Genomic DNA, 14,738 nt, shown 5'->3' on the forward strand with positions numbered 1-14,738 from the left:
CCAATGAGAATTTTTTTTTTTTTACTTTGCATATCCAACTGCATCTCTACAGGTCTGCCCAAGACCCATGTTTCAATTATACTAACGATCTGTGAAATAGGAGACCTCGTCATAGGACCTGATTTCTAGTCTGCAAATGTAATGCAGTTCTAAACCTTTTTAATTCGAGAATAATCTGCAGGTCTGCAGCCATCCAGCAATAAACATTTAAGGTAGGGATGAAGGTCATTTATATAGTTATAATGCCATTGCATATTCTTTTCTAAATCGTGCTATATATTTTACTATCTCTTCAGGTAGATATGCCTCATTAAGGATTTCACTCTGCAAGTCAACATTAGACCATGCCAAACATGGCTACCAACACTGAAGACTTGGCTTCTGCCTTCCAACGACTGGGGGCTGTCCAACAGATTTAGATCACACCGGATCCGATCAAGAATATACCTGTGCACATCTGTATTCTAACTCAAGATGCTTGACAAATGAGCACTACTAGTAAAATGATGTCTATTGGCTAGCAATTCTCTACTGAAATGATTTTCTTCAGGGCTGCACTTCTCTAATCAGAAGGTGCCCAACAGACCTGCACTTGTCTAATAGGAAGAATGGTGTTCAGTCCTTTAACTCTTCCTTTGGAGAAGATTTCGCCCAGATAAACACCCTATGGTTTGAAATTGTTAAACAGGTATATATCACTCTGGCATATACACTGTATTGGTGTGCTTCAATCTCCATTGACAGTAGTATAGAAATATGTAGCTCTATAATCCTCATATGCTCAAAATGGCTAGTAGCACCCTTAATAGCATGCAACAAATCTAAAGCTTTCCATGAGTTACCCAGATCAGTAACATCCAGCCAATTAATTGCCATTCTCCAGGTCTGGCATTCAATCGATCAGAATACATTACACCAGTCTGTAGCAGCCTTCAGTTAATGGTCATTTTAGTTTTAACTCTGTTTTTATTGACATCGTTAACATTTATAGTTTTCATAGATGCCTCACTCTGCACAGTGTGCATCAGAGACCAAATACATGTACTACATCATTTGCTATTGCCTGCGAAGGTGCAATCCAACATATTCCCCAATAAGTTTGTGAGGTGTACAAAGTTCTGATATAGATACATCAAAATAACAAAAAGAACAATACCTAACATATTCCAGAGGGATTCAAACAAGCCCCCCCCCCTCCCCACCTTCCCCATAACTGGTATTCGCGATGACTTTTCCTATTTTAAAAAATGGTGTGCAGAGAGAGCTCCATAACAACTTTCAAGTTCTAGTGGTTGTCTCCTCAATTGCTATGAGCCAAAGACGGTGGAGGTACTTTGGGCAAGTGATCTCATTAAATTCTGCGGAGAGAAGAGTTATAGGTGACTGCCAAACCTCTTTGAATCCAGATATGGCGTTCGTGAGGGAAGCCTGTATCCGTTCCATCCCCAAAATATGCCATAATCTGTGAAGCCATCCTGTGTGTCGGGATCGTTTGTGTCCCCCAGTGTGATAAAATGTTCTGAAGCTAGTCCCATCTGTTTCCCTTTGCGAGACTTCAGAGGGAATGTTAGGGGATTGGGTAGTCCCAATACTACATATGCCGGAAATCTTGGGATCTGTGTATCAAATTGCTGGTCTATTTAGTCCAAAATCTTGGGTCAATATGTGGCAAGGACCGGGCAGTCCCATAGCAAGTGTAATAACGTCCCCTCCTCCCTGCATCCCACCAGTAAGTAGGGCTGCGGTCTGGGTTCTCTCTATTAAGGCGTACCAGCGTCAGGTACCAATACATGGCAATTTTAAAAGCGGTTTCTTTGCTAGCCGTGTTTTGCACCGTATGTTTGGCCCTGTAATAGATTTCCCCCCACTCCTTCCTCATGAGCTCCCTTCCCATTTATTTCGCCCAACGTTTCTGGCTAGCAGTAGGCTGCGTGGGGATTGGCAGTCGCAACATGTCATAAAGCTCGGAAATCATGTTTCCTATCAGTAAGCTTTGTTACCAGCCATTTCTCGTATTTCGTCATTTCCGGTTGACTTTCGGATGAACGTCCGGATGGAGTAACCAATGTCTTAGTTGTAAATAGAGAAACCTTTCCGTCTCTGGGAGTGTATAGTCCTGTCTTAGTTTTGAAAACGGTATTACCTCCTCAATATCAAACAGGTGGCCTAACGCCTTGCAAGACAAAGTTTGCCATGTTCAAAACGCCTTTGCATCGAGCCCTGGGGTAAACTCTTTTTTTTTCCAAGTAGGGGAGTCATAGGGGAGGGGAAAGTCGTAAGTTCCCTTCTACTGGCCACCCCATCCCAAACCTGTAGCACAGTTTTCGTGATAGGGGAGCCCTGAAGATTCTGTGGCCGATCTGCCCTCTTCAGAAAGGAACCTTCCACAGGGAGAGTTTTGCTAATGCCCTGTCTTGGAATAGCCATCTCTTCTCCGATTCCGTTCTATTCCATTCCACCAGGTATCGCATTTGGGCAGCCCTAAAATAATCTAGCAAGTTCGGTATCCCCAGGCCTCCCTCCTCTGGTCTCAGATGTCCCAGTTCCATCCGTATGCGTGGGCGCGCCCCTGCCCAGACAAAATGGAGTATCTCCTTCTGTAGCGTGTTGAGTGTCCCCTTCGGCAGCCAGACCGGTAACATCTGGAACAGATATAATGCTTTTGGGAGAATAGACATCTTGAACGCAGCTACGTGTCCCCTCGTAATCTGTCGGACTAGTTTAGTGTAATTTAGTGTGACCGTCTGCTTGATAGACGGGCCAATTCAATCCCCAAGTATGGGATGGAATCCATTATCCTAATCTCTGAGAAACTGTTGTCCCCCGTCTTTGGGCCTGCCTGTTTCCCATCCAGGCAGAGGATCATTGACTTCCCAATGTTTACCCGGAATCCGGAGACCTGTCCGAAGGACTCCAGTTCCTTTAAGAATGCCGGGACCCATTGGTCCGGGAACTCAAGTGAAGCAAGGATACCATCCGTGTAAAGATTTATTGCGTGTCTGTCCCCCCCGAAGGGAACGCCCGTGATGTCCGGATTGTCCCTGATCTTAATGGTAATTTTAAAAGGCTGTGCATTCACCCTATCAGTGGGTGTTCTATCAGTCTTCAACATCCCACCAATCATTAGTGAATTAATATTGTCTGTGCTATCCAACTAATCAGGGTACACAGTATAAATCGGGATGGGCAAAATTGGAGCATAACCTGTAGACTGGAATCCCTTCTGTCAAGATTTTCTGCACGCACACCATTCTCAGAATTCGCAAAATGTTACCCCTGCCCGCCAATCAGAAACATGTGCTTCACAGGTAGTGCTTTGTTTACTCCCCCTTGAGACCACCTTATTAATTCTTTTCTCAATATCAGATGAGAATTTTACCTTTGCCAGCAATGTTTTGCCACACCCAGGAGGTCCAGCAAGCAGGACTCCTGCAGGAGCAGCAAGGCCAAGTGCTTTAAACTGCTCTGGGTTGCGAACAGGAGCCTTGGAGAAAAAGAGAAAAATAGCTTATACAGAGCTTAAACACTGGTTTGAATGACTAAAGTACACCTGCTACAAAAATGTGAAATGGGTAACGTCCACATCATGGTAAAAAAACAAGACTGTCACAGGCCATTGGTGCTTTCCACACATTAGCTGGGAGCCAAGGACAGTTCTTTGGGACTGGAATACTGCAGGCAAATGGTAATGCAGAATGTATCATCCACTACACTGCCATCCCTTAAGATCTTTATAACCTTGTCCTCTATCTATTGGCAGATTGCGTGGTCATCAGAACGTCAAATCATATGTCTTGTGTTAAAGCATCTGGTAGTGTGCTGCACATGTACATTTGATGTCAAAACCAGAAGGCATTGCGTTGCCAGCTTGGACCAACTATAGAAACAGACCCTAGAATATAGAAAGCATTTGCCTTAAAACTTGAATCAGCTACAGAATCAGGCCCTGGCTGGTTAGAAAGCACAGTGTTTTTTTGGAGGATGTGGATCATTTATAGACACAGACCCTGGTTAATACGAAAAAATGTGCTTTCCACCTTAGACCAACTACAGAATCAGACCCTCGCTAATAAAGCATAGTGCTTTTAAATGTGGAGCGACTACAGAATCTGACCCTGGCTGATAAAGCATAGTGCTTCCAAACGTGGAGCGACTACAGAATCAGACCATGGCTCATAAAGCATAGTGCTTCCAAACCTGGAGAGACTACAGAATCAGACCCTCGCTGATAAAGCATAGTGCTTTCAAACGTGGACCGATTACAGAATCTGACCCGGGCTGATAAAGCATAGTGCTTCCAAACGTGGAGCGACTACAGAATCAGACCCTAGCTGATAAAGCATAGTGCTTTCAAACGTGGACCGATTACAGAATCAGACCCGGGGTGATAAAGCAAAGTGCTATGCTTTATCAGCCAGGGTCTGATCTCAGTTTACGGTGGCAATGCACAAGCAGCATATCCTGCTAATTGGCAAAGAAGGTTGATGTGCTAACCACCCAACCTGAGCTTGGTCAAGAAGCAGGCAGAGATTACATCCAACTTGTTAAGGATTTTTAAATTATTCTCCAAGTAACAATTAAGGCAATTTTCAGCATTCCGTAACACCACAGTTTATGTAACAACCTGTACAATGTCTAAGAGTGGAAGTGCACAGCTGATAAGGGAAAGTCCATGATGATTACACACAACAAAGGAGATACATTTAGAAACGTAGGGTTAAGAAAGACCAGCATTTGTTATGGTAGATTCACTACATCATCTTACATAGGCTTAAACATTTCACTATTAGGGTCATTTAAAGTGGCTTAATAGTCAATGTGAGGATGAGCAAAGTGCATTTAATGGCCTTGTGCTAAATGTTCCTATCGCAAAAACAACAGTTGATGGACAGAATGCAGAACAATTTCATACATTCACCCCAGTACAGAGATCTGGGCCTAAATCCATCGTTTTTTTGCTCACCATGCCATTCCAGTTTGAACCCAGCCATATGCAAATCAGTCTTGACCCTGTGCCTCATGGGAACAGTCCAGCCCGAACTGTCAAGCCAGGTCCTCCCTGGATTGGAAACAAGCATCCTAGGACCGGTTTCGGGGTTTCACCCCTCTTCAGCCAGGATAGCTTGATTCCAGTGGCATGGAGAGCACGGGACCCACGTCTGGGCATACCCGTCCCACTCGGGGTGACAAATGCAAAAACAACAGTTGCCGGACAGAATGCAGAACAATGTCATACATTCACCCCAGTACAGAGATCTGGGCCTAAATCCATTGTTTTTTTTCTCACCGTGCCATTCCAGTTTGAACCCAGCCATATGCAAATCAGTCTTGACCCTGAACCTCATGGGAACAGTCCAGCGCGAACTGCCTATCCAGAAGGAAACTGGGCACACTCGGTCATGGCTGCCGCATGGCGCAACCTTTAGCAAGACCCTGAAGCTTGAGCCCGAGACCCAGCCAACTTTGAAAAAGGGTTTGGCCTTCACCTAAGCCATGTGCTCAATACTCCTATCCCTAAGGTTGGCATGCCATGCAGCCATTACCAGCAAGCAACATCATGAGCAGTGGATTAAGGATGGGGTGTTAAAGAGTTATGGGTTTGTTACTCATCATAGATATTTAAATTTCAGCGGTTTTAGGTTTTATATCATTACCAAACCATGTCTTATACTCAATTTTAAGGAGTTTTTGTTTTAGCAAAGCTAAGTGAGCAGGAATATGGATTTATCGGATAACAACAGTGGACGTTCGAGCAACATTAACTCTAATAAAATGCATTTCACAGCATTGGTAAGTCTCTGCACTCGCCAAAGGAAGTACTACGGCTCGATATGATAGTGGCTGTTTAACTGGTCTGAAAAAAACACACGGCCATGTTACATTGGTTAATAAGAACCTGAGCTGCCGTGAACTCAGAAGCCTCTGACAAACATGATAGTTTGCAGATTCATTCATTTGTGCACGCTGCCAGTGGTGAAATACAGAGCAAAACTTGTGTATAATTAATAAAAGAATAAGACACAATGAAAACTGAGTGTTCAAAGAACTTACTAAAATGGCCATGGTAAGTTCCTCTCGAATCTCCTCAAGTGCTCCAATATCAGCCCACGTTACATCCGGGACTGTGGCAAAGCCCTCTCTCTTGGCTGAAGGCTGAACTGAGTCTAGGGCCAGAATGAAATCATTCATTTCAATGCAGAGAGTCTGCAGCTGATCTTCATCCAGTGGAATCGGTTGCTTCAGCAGGTCCAGCAGCTTCTGTAGTTCAACCTGCCAGGTAAACACAGATGGTCACCACACATTGGGCCAGAACTATAACTGAGTCAATTCTGTGCCCAACACACTTTTTTTATTGTTGGTTTTTTACACAGCTCCATTTGTATGTGGGGATGGAAGTCATTTCCAAAAGTAGATACGGGAGCAGTGAATCATGAAAAACATTTAGTGCGTGGATGAACAGATACATTATTTGGGGACTCAGCAGGGTACTTGGAGCAATTTGTTGGGTTTGCAATTGCGCTTCAGAAACTGCAGGGTAAGTATGCAGACGAAAACAGAGTTAACACCCTCTTGCATACTCATCTCTTCATCCACTAATTTGAAGATCGCCTCTTTGCCTACACTAGATAAACCCCTTAGCCACCCGGTGCTTGCCTTCTCTTTGTTAACTCACGTTTGCCTCCTTACATGAGCTCACACACATAGATGCACCCAGTTTTTATCATGTTCCTACTTCAAATTAATTCAATTTCCTGAAAGCAAGCATGCTGTCATGACATTTTTCTTAGCCCATCTACCCATGGGTACAAAACACAAACTGGGTCTCAGCTTTCATGAAGCCCTCATACTCAACAAGCAGGGTGAAGATAACTAATGACCAGAGGCTACCTACATTCATTACACACCTGGACAAAAAGATGGCATTAGAAAATCTGATTAAAAGTGTCATGAAATCAACTCACAGCTGAACATTCAGCTAACCATTACTCAAAAATCCATGGCCCGTCTACCAAGGATGCAGAACTAAGAAAATACATGCGGAGTCGATTTTTCACTTTATGAGGGACATTCAGCAGCACAGGATTATTTTTGAAGTTGGATGCCTCATGCCTAAATGCATCTCCAAATAAGCCCTACAATAGTATATAAGATAATGAAACCATATTCCACACACCAAAGGTATATTCCTTGTACTGATAAACTCATACCTCAAGAGTAAAGTTGGAGGGCTGACTGACATACATGTGGGTGGAAACTTGTAATCACTGAACCCCTGTGGGGTGACCCAGGACAACGATTAATAGGGACCTTCTTCCCTCACATACTACGTGCCGCTCTCATGTGTTCAGTATCGGGTTGGCCAGTAGCCTGCCACCGTATCTGGCCCTCCTGATGGTCAGCAGAAATGTTGATTGTGCTGGGATGGCCACAGCAGGAAGTTGCTGGTTCTCCTTCACTGTGCCCAGCAATGAATTCACTAGTTAGTTTCTGATGGTTTGCTAATCACAGATGAACTCCTTGAGATAAATTGAGCGTTTCTACCCCTCAATCTTTATTGCTGTTGGGAAGTTACCAGGCACCTGTGCAGATCTGCAATTATCACATAGGTGTATTCCCCTGTGATAGAAGATATTTTGCAATTCCTTATACTACATTACAGCAGGTGAGTTCCTGGGATCATTTAGTCATTACATTACATTAAAACTCAATAATATCATTATCACCACTCACTATTTCAGAAAAACATTTTGATTACAATCCCTACTAGCAGGATTCTGCCTTAGACACTTTTTAATTTTGAGAAGCAGCTTCAGTACTTTCAGACACCCTGAAATGATTGCATACCTTCGTGGGGAACACACTCTGACATGCCTCCTCTCTGGCATGCTCCGCCGCCTGCATGACGTTTTGAACCCCTTCATCCATTTCATCTGCAGCGGAAACCATAGTGGATTGTTCTTGCTGCAGATTGATGAGCACACGGTTGACAGCACACATGGCAGCTTCCCGGCACAGCGCCATCAGGTCAGCCCCCACATACCCAGGGCTCAGATGGGCCAGATGACGGAAGTCGAATGCATCAGGAAGTTTCAGCTTTCGGCACAGAGTCATCAATATCCTAAACAGAAATAATATTCAAAAATGTGCATTCTTATCCACCTTTAAAGACTACATTATTTTTTCAATGGATGTTCAGATGAGGTGGTATCTTCACCTCATCACAGCTAGCCTCCAGCATGATCTACAACCATAGAGTTGATGTCAATTTATTGAATGACTTGAAGCTCACCCAAGCAAAACTCACTAGGAGACTCATCCTACGGTCGCAAGCACTGTACCTCATAAGTCTACCCTCTTCCGCCAAGTTACTAATACGAGGGGTATCCATAACACCAGGGCGCATAGTTACCATATATTACATGTGGAGTCTTGAGGGACCCTGGGTAACTGATGAAATGTCAAGGAAAATTAGTAATTCCGCTCCTGATTACCCTGAATATTCTACATTTGGCTTCCCTCCAGTATGTCACCGGGAAACTTCACCTCTCGCCTATTCGGGGAAAGACCTCGACAGACGAAGTTACTGCAGCTCTTATATTCTCGATTGGACATGTAACTCCTGTTACTCCCCATCACGTTATTAGGGACCTCCAGAAGAAAGCATACACACCATTTTTAACAGTTCATTTAGAACTCCTTCAAAAACAGATTCATGTAGTCCTGGTAACCAGCAACCAGGAATTGGGGTTGTAAAACTGCACTCGCCGCCTTTGGCCAAGTAATGGACATGAAGTTTGAAGACACAGCATTTCTCAGTTTCCAGAATTATGCAAACATATTTATTGTTCCTACTGCTACAGCCACATACATGTGTTACTGGAAAGCTGCGCCATATGCAGCCAACAAAGACTGGAACGTGATATTTGTAATGCACTGAAAAGGTACAACATAGGCCACAAAAAAAAATCTTAAATGAATAATTTCTTTTTTTTTAACATATTGCTTCAGTCACTACATTAAGTTTTCACATATCCAAAGGATGTAAATGAAAAGTCAAATTATTAAAGAACTTAATTGTACTCAGTTTACCATCCTTGTTACTAGTAGCTTGTACATTGCAGCAGATGTCAGTGGCATTGAGTCATCTGTGCGGTCTTTTAACTGCAGAATCAATGTGTCAACGCTGGCCAAGTGCAAAAAAAGGAACAAAAAAGAAATCCGAGCGTGCAGGATGTGATGCGGAATAGGAAACAGTTTCAGAACGGTTGCACCCGAGATTAGAACTCAGATAGTCATACAAATGAATGCCGTATCTGAGGTAAAGAAGAATAAAGTTAGGCAAAAAACAATTCAGCTACAAAATGAAATAAAATTGTCTGCTAATGTTTTTGACTGATTGTCTCTGCAGTCAAATAACAGCGTTGCATTTTATGCAGTTTCGGTTCATTTTCTTTCCTGCTCTAGAATTGTTAAATTCCGGTGTATTTAAGATCATACAAAGTATGTACTTGAGCAAAAACAGAATTTACTGAACGCATGGAATAGTCGTAATAAAAGGAGTCCACATGGTGCAAGAAATGTGGAACCTGCCGTGGGCACACTCATGTCCCTTCCAAAATTGGTGGTGGGTGGAAGTGCGTGGGCCAACCTGAGCCATCACTGTCTATAGCTAGCATGAGCCATTACAGACCAACTATATCCAGCAGGACGGCTCAGGGAATGGAAGGCTGGCCACTGAATTATGCACTCATTTAAAGCACCTACAAACGCTATAAGTGTAGTTTAAAGCGATATATAAAAAAAGGTTATTATCATTAAACGTAAAGTGGTCTCGACCTTGAGGCAGGATGTTGCAGGGCTGTGTTCCATGGGTACCAAACAGGACCAGCCTCCTGGTGTGAGAACTACAAAGGAGACACCTACGCTGCGCTTTGCCTCACTCAAACACATTCCCTGCATGGACAAAAGCAAAACTAGAGGTCGCGCTCCCTCTACATCGCCCCCAAGACATGGACTGACCTCCCTCAACACATTAGAGCTAAACCTCCTCCCTTCTTGGGTTCCGCTAGAAGATGAAGACCTGGCTCTTCATAAAAGCACTTTGAGAACCACACACCTACACACCTGCCCTGGTGCCTGGATACCCTCTTGAGTGATCCGCGCGCTAAACAAATCGATAGAACATAACATAACCGCGCAGGCGGATGTCTGGTCTCCTACTGCACCTGGGTGAGCAGGAAGGGTAAACTAGAGGGCCCTGAATGCAATTCCTAGTTTAATTCGAAGTCTCTGTGGAGCCTTAAGGTGGAGTGTTACAGCAGGAGGAACACAGTCTGCAGAGAGCTCAGAGTGTGAATCTTTGCACCCGCCCTACCAGCTGTGGCCTAATGGATCTATTTGGGGGCTAACTTTCACACACAACGCATTAGTCTATTTCCAAAAGGCCATAAAACACCCTAGTAAGGATGTTAGGAAGGGCTGGAAACGTCTAAGTGCTACAACCACTTACTATAGGGTGATTTTTACATTTTCCCTTTGACGTTTCCCTAAAAACACACATCCATCCGGGCATTCGTCCCTTATAAACCATAGCAACACGACAACCCTACAGACTACATCCACCAACCATGGTCACAGACACTGTATCAGAAAGAGGGCAGTGATGTTTATATTCAAATCGAAAACCTGTCTTCAGTTAGTCTTGTTGCTTCCTAGAGCTGTAAGGAGTCGCCCGCTCATTTATTTGAAGATGTAAGTACAAACAACTGAAAGCAAACGACAGACTGTAAGATTTGTTCAAGTGGAGAGGAGTCGGTCAATGTTAGAGCTGCATTTAATTGGGGTGTTTATCTGTAAATTAAAGTTCAAAAACCTCAAAATGCAATGAGACATTGGTTAAAAAGCAAAAAGTCTTAAAGATGCCACAGGATAAGGGTAGGCCACGCGATACATGTACGCTTGACAGCTGTGAGGTCAATGGCAGGACTTTAAACTCCCTGATATTAGTGTTTCAGGTGCCAAACCCCTCAGGACTCCCATGGAATACAGTGCATTCAACCCACACTTCTAATGTTTCCAGCTGCCCCTACCCAGTCAGTGGTGCAGAGTGACCCGACCTCCCTTGGGTTATTTCCTATAGAGTTCTAGGTGGCACAGTTACCCCCGCCCACCCCGTCCCACAAAACCCCAATTCTTTCACCGTAGATGTATCTTGGACGACTCTGACTCTACATCCAAACAAGTTAGTGTTCCCTTAAATTGACCCACCGTCAGCCCTGGTTGACTTCTTATAACAGCACCAGGCAATCCCATTCTTTGGCACCTTTATTGTGGGGCCTCTCTGGCAGCTTCTGGGTGTAGTTCTCGCCCCGCAGTTCGCCTCTCTACCTATGACAACTAAGGAGGGTGGGGGAATTTGGTGCCATGAAGCGCACAGCAGTGCATCCAAACCCACTCAGCAATTGGCGGGGTTAGCCTGCGAGGCCAGGCATTGGCTATTTTCTGCAGGTCCTAACTCGCATGACAACCCTCGTTTCAGATGACGTGCACCCCTCCCTTCTGATGACGTGGTCCCGACAGTGATTCGGTTAGATCACTGTTCACTGATCCTCGCCTCGCCAGAAGGGACTCCCTACAGTTTCTTCTAAATAGCTAAATCCCACTTTGTGCCTGCGTCATCGACGACCCTGACCCCCAGTTCCATTACTGTCTACATTGTGTTGGTAGTGGCCCCTTACTTCAGTAGTATTTGCTCAGTTGGCACAGTCAAACCTAAACCTTTAAGAGGCTAGCAGAAGGACCGGATGCCTGCACTGTAATCAAGGTTGACTGGAAGGTTTATTCTGCAGCCCTACTGGAGGATAAACAATCACTGGCAAAGCACTCTCCTGAGACAATTCCAACTAACACTTTCATAGTTTATTAAAATACGTTCACAAACAGTAAGTAAGAATTTGTCCATACGATGCAACTAAGCTGATAGTTATCCATATTATGTTAAATTCCCGACATATTATAGAACAGTGACACGACAAAAGGCATGGAACTACCAGATGTATATGTAGAGAAAGTAAAATACAAAAAGAGTTAAAAGGTAGATAAAGATATACACATGCAAACAGATCATCTATGTCAATCTTCAGTCATTTCATTAAACGTGGCCAATATGCCGTCAGATTTCCCTGGTTTTCTCTGGGCTTGTAGTCACTCACAGGCGGATCCTAACTTCCTATGGATGTACAATCTTCTGTTTCTTTGTACGTCTGTACACGTGGCACTCTGTTGGTGCCTCTGAGAGGTGTGCTGTTCTCCCAACACACAAGGTTCATCAGTGTGCTTTTCGTCGCAAGGACGGCGAATTCGTAAGCCCTTACAGTGCGAGGAAAGTACGGATCAGTACATATATGTGGGTGTAATAGACACACAAACACACAATTTGTACATTGTTTTTCCTAAACGTTTTTAGAGGGAGGAACTGGCTCTGCCAGCACAAACAGATGAACAGTGTGTGTATCTGTGGGGTTGTGAGAGGTGAGAATCAAAATATAGGTACCTTACATCACATGACCCTCCCACTGGTAAGCATTGGCAGAAGGGAGGCACAAGGATCACAACCTTCTGTCACGAATGTGTTTCTTCGACTAGACGTCACCCAGCGCTCAGGAAGTTGTGGCCATGGCCATCGTTGTCCTTGCTTTTCATGACAGCTGTTGCTGCCCATTCGTGAAGGAGTGAGCAGCAGTCACTCAGGTCTCCACTGTTTGCTCCCCTACCTCTTAAATCTACAGCCTCAGGTCAAGGACTGCGGGCGACCCCGATTCTGTAACTCAGAGGGCAGTGTCCTTCACTCGGTCACTGCTGGTAGAATGTCTGCTGAAGTTTAAAATCCCTCAAGTCGAGGTCCTACATAGGTGTCTTTATGTAGCATTGAAGCAGACGTAGGGTTGACTTCTCGCTCTCCCTGAAGGGCAGCTGAGGAACCGCAGATCTGTGTGTGCTAGTAGAGTGTTCATGCGCACTGTGTGTTTTAGGGTAGTGTAGTGATCCTGTCTAGGGCTCCACTTTGAAAAGTTGCACTCCGTGGAATGCAGCAGACCCACTAGGCCGCAATTATCTGCCATAACTGCCAAAGCCGTGACTGTGGCACTTAAACAAGCTACTCATGTGCTTTTCCTTCTCCTCTCATCTCAGTTGTACCACCTACATGCTCACCAGCCCCCACTGAGAAGCGAGACCTCCACAGCTTCCAGAGTGTGGAGGCTGCCATCTTGTGTAGAGCACGGAGGCCGCCATCTTGTGTAGAGCACAGAGGCCGCCATCTTGTGTAGAGCGCGGCTGCTGCCATCTTGTGCAGGCCGCTTCACTTCTAGTGTGCTATTATCCAAGTTCTTTTGCTACAGCACACTTCTTAAGATAACAATCTGGAATCTGCCAGTTCTTCTTCGTTTCCTCAACTCAACAACCTGAGCAGGTTAAAATGCGGGACTTGGGTGTGATGAGGGGCCCCAGAAGTAGCGCTCCCCCGAAGCTCCGGAGATGTGACTCTCCAGGTCCGCAGTACCTCCACTCAGTCCACATAGGAGTTTGAATAACTCCCTATATGAAGCCTCATGCTGTTAGCTTCGTGAAAACATACCTTTGTTCAGAGTAAAGATTAGCTAAATGTTTAACTTAGGACACTCACACAAAGGCAATTTTTATTGAGCCGTGACTTTGTTGCCAAGGATAACAGTGTGCGGTTAAACGGTTTAAAATTGGCTATGCGGAATGGAGATTCCATTTTCGTGCATACAAATGTAACTTATAGTAAACTGTTTTCAGAGAAAATGCGCAACTCTCCACTGAGTGCTTTATTAATTTGTGTTAAAGGCAAGAAGATAGTAAATTAATTCCACGCATTGCTACTGGAAAAATAAACATTTAAAGAAAGTCATTGCAGACCCATTTTAAAGGACGTTTCAAATGCCAAAATAGTAGTCATTAGTTACACAAGCATTGGCAATGCCAATAGGTCACACATTTGCGAGAAATAGAGCTACCGGCGTTGTAAATGACAATGTAGTTTACCCATGTGTTTTGGTTTGGAGTGGAGTTTATGTATGAGGTGTGGAGTGGAATTATATGGGTTGGATTGGAATAGTAAATTGTGGAATTTTGTGTGGTGGAATTATGTGGCATGGTAGATGGATAGAGGTGAGAGCTGCACAGAATAGATAGCCCATATCAGGATGTGTACACACCAATGCATATTGGTGTCAAGATACACTAACATTAAGGTATGCCGATGTGAACATAGGCGGAGGTCGAAATATGCTGATAGGTCGACTTCAGTATACAGCAACATCAGTATATGCCGATGTCAAAACCTACAAAGGTTGTAGTGCTGGCACCAGAATGCACTAAACATAACTGGAAGTCTGCACATATGTGCGTGCCACCTGTGTATGAGTGTGCTTAGTTACAATGTTGATACGTGTATTTAAATGCATATTATCTAGCATATATAGTGCATGTATATCACCCATCTTTATTAGGTACATATCTATATTTGCATATCATACACCTGCATGGGAAAGAGATAAGACAGATGGAGGTGGGTTTTAGAAAGACAGTGGGTGGGTAAATGGACAGACCGATGTAGATGGTTGTTGGAAGGACTGTGCGTGGGTGGACCAATGGAGGGACTTGGGTGTTTGGACAGTAGGAGGGTGGATGGACAGACGGTTGGAGGTATTTTT

General features: G+C 44.2%; 1 protein-coding gene across 1 annotated transcript in view; it reads right to left on the reverse strand.

Moving 5' to 3' along the window:
- The window catches only part of NVL (nuclear VCP like), a 444,777-nt gene that overhangs the window by 193,317 nt on the left and 236,722 nt on the right, over positions 1-14,738 (reverse strand). Inside the window, exons 13-15 of the mRNA XM_085612998.1 lie at positions 7,846-8,119; positions 6,052-6,270; positions 3,380-3,484 (exon numbers count right to left, since the gene is read on the reverse strand). Coding sequence (XP_085469124.1) covers positions 3,380-3,484; positions 6,052-6,270; positions 7,846-8,119 — 598 coding nt within the window. The remainder of the gene's footprint in view (positions 1-3,379; positions 3,485-6,051; positions 6,271-7,845; positions 8,120-14,738) is intronic.

The sequence above is a fragment of the Triturus cristatus genome, chromosome 6 (assembly GCF_964204655.1).
Source record: "Triturus cristatus chromosome 6, aTriCri1.1, whole genome shotgun sequence".
In the NCBI taxonomy this organism is placed as follows: Eukaryota; Metazoa; Chordata; class Amphibia; order Caudata; family Salamandridae; genus Triturus; species Triturus cristatus.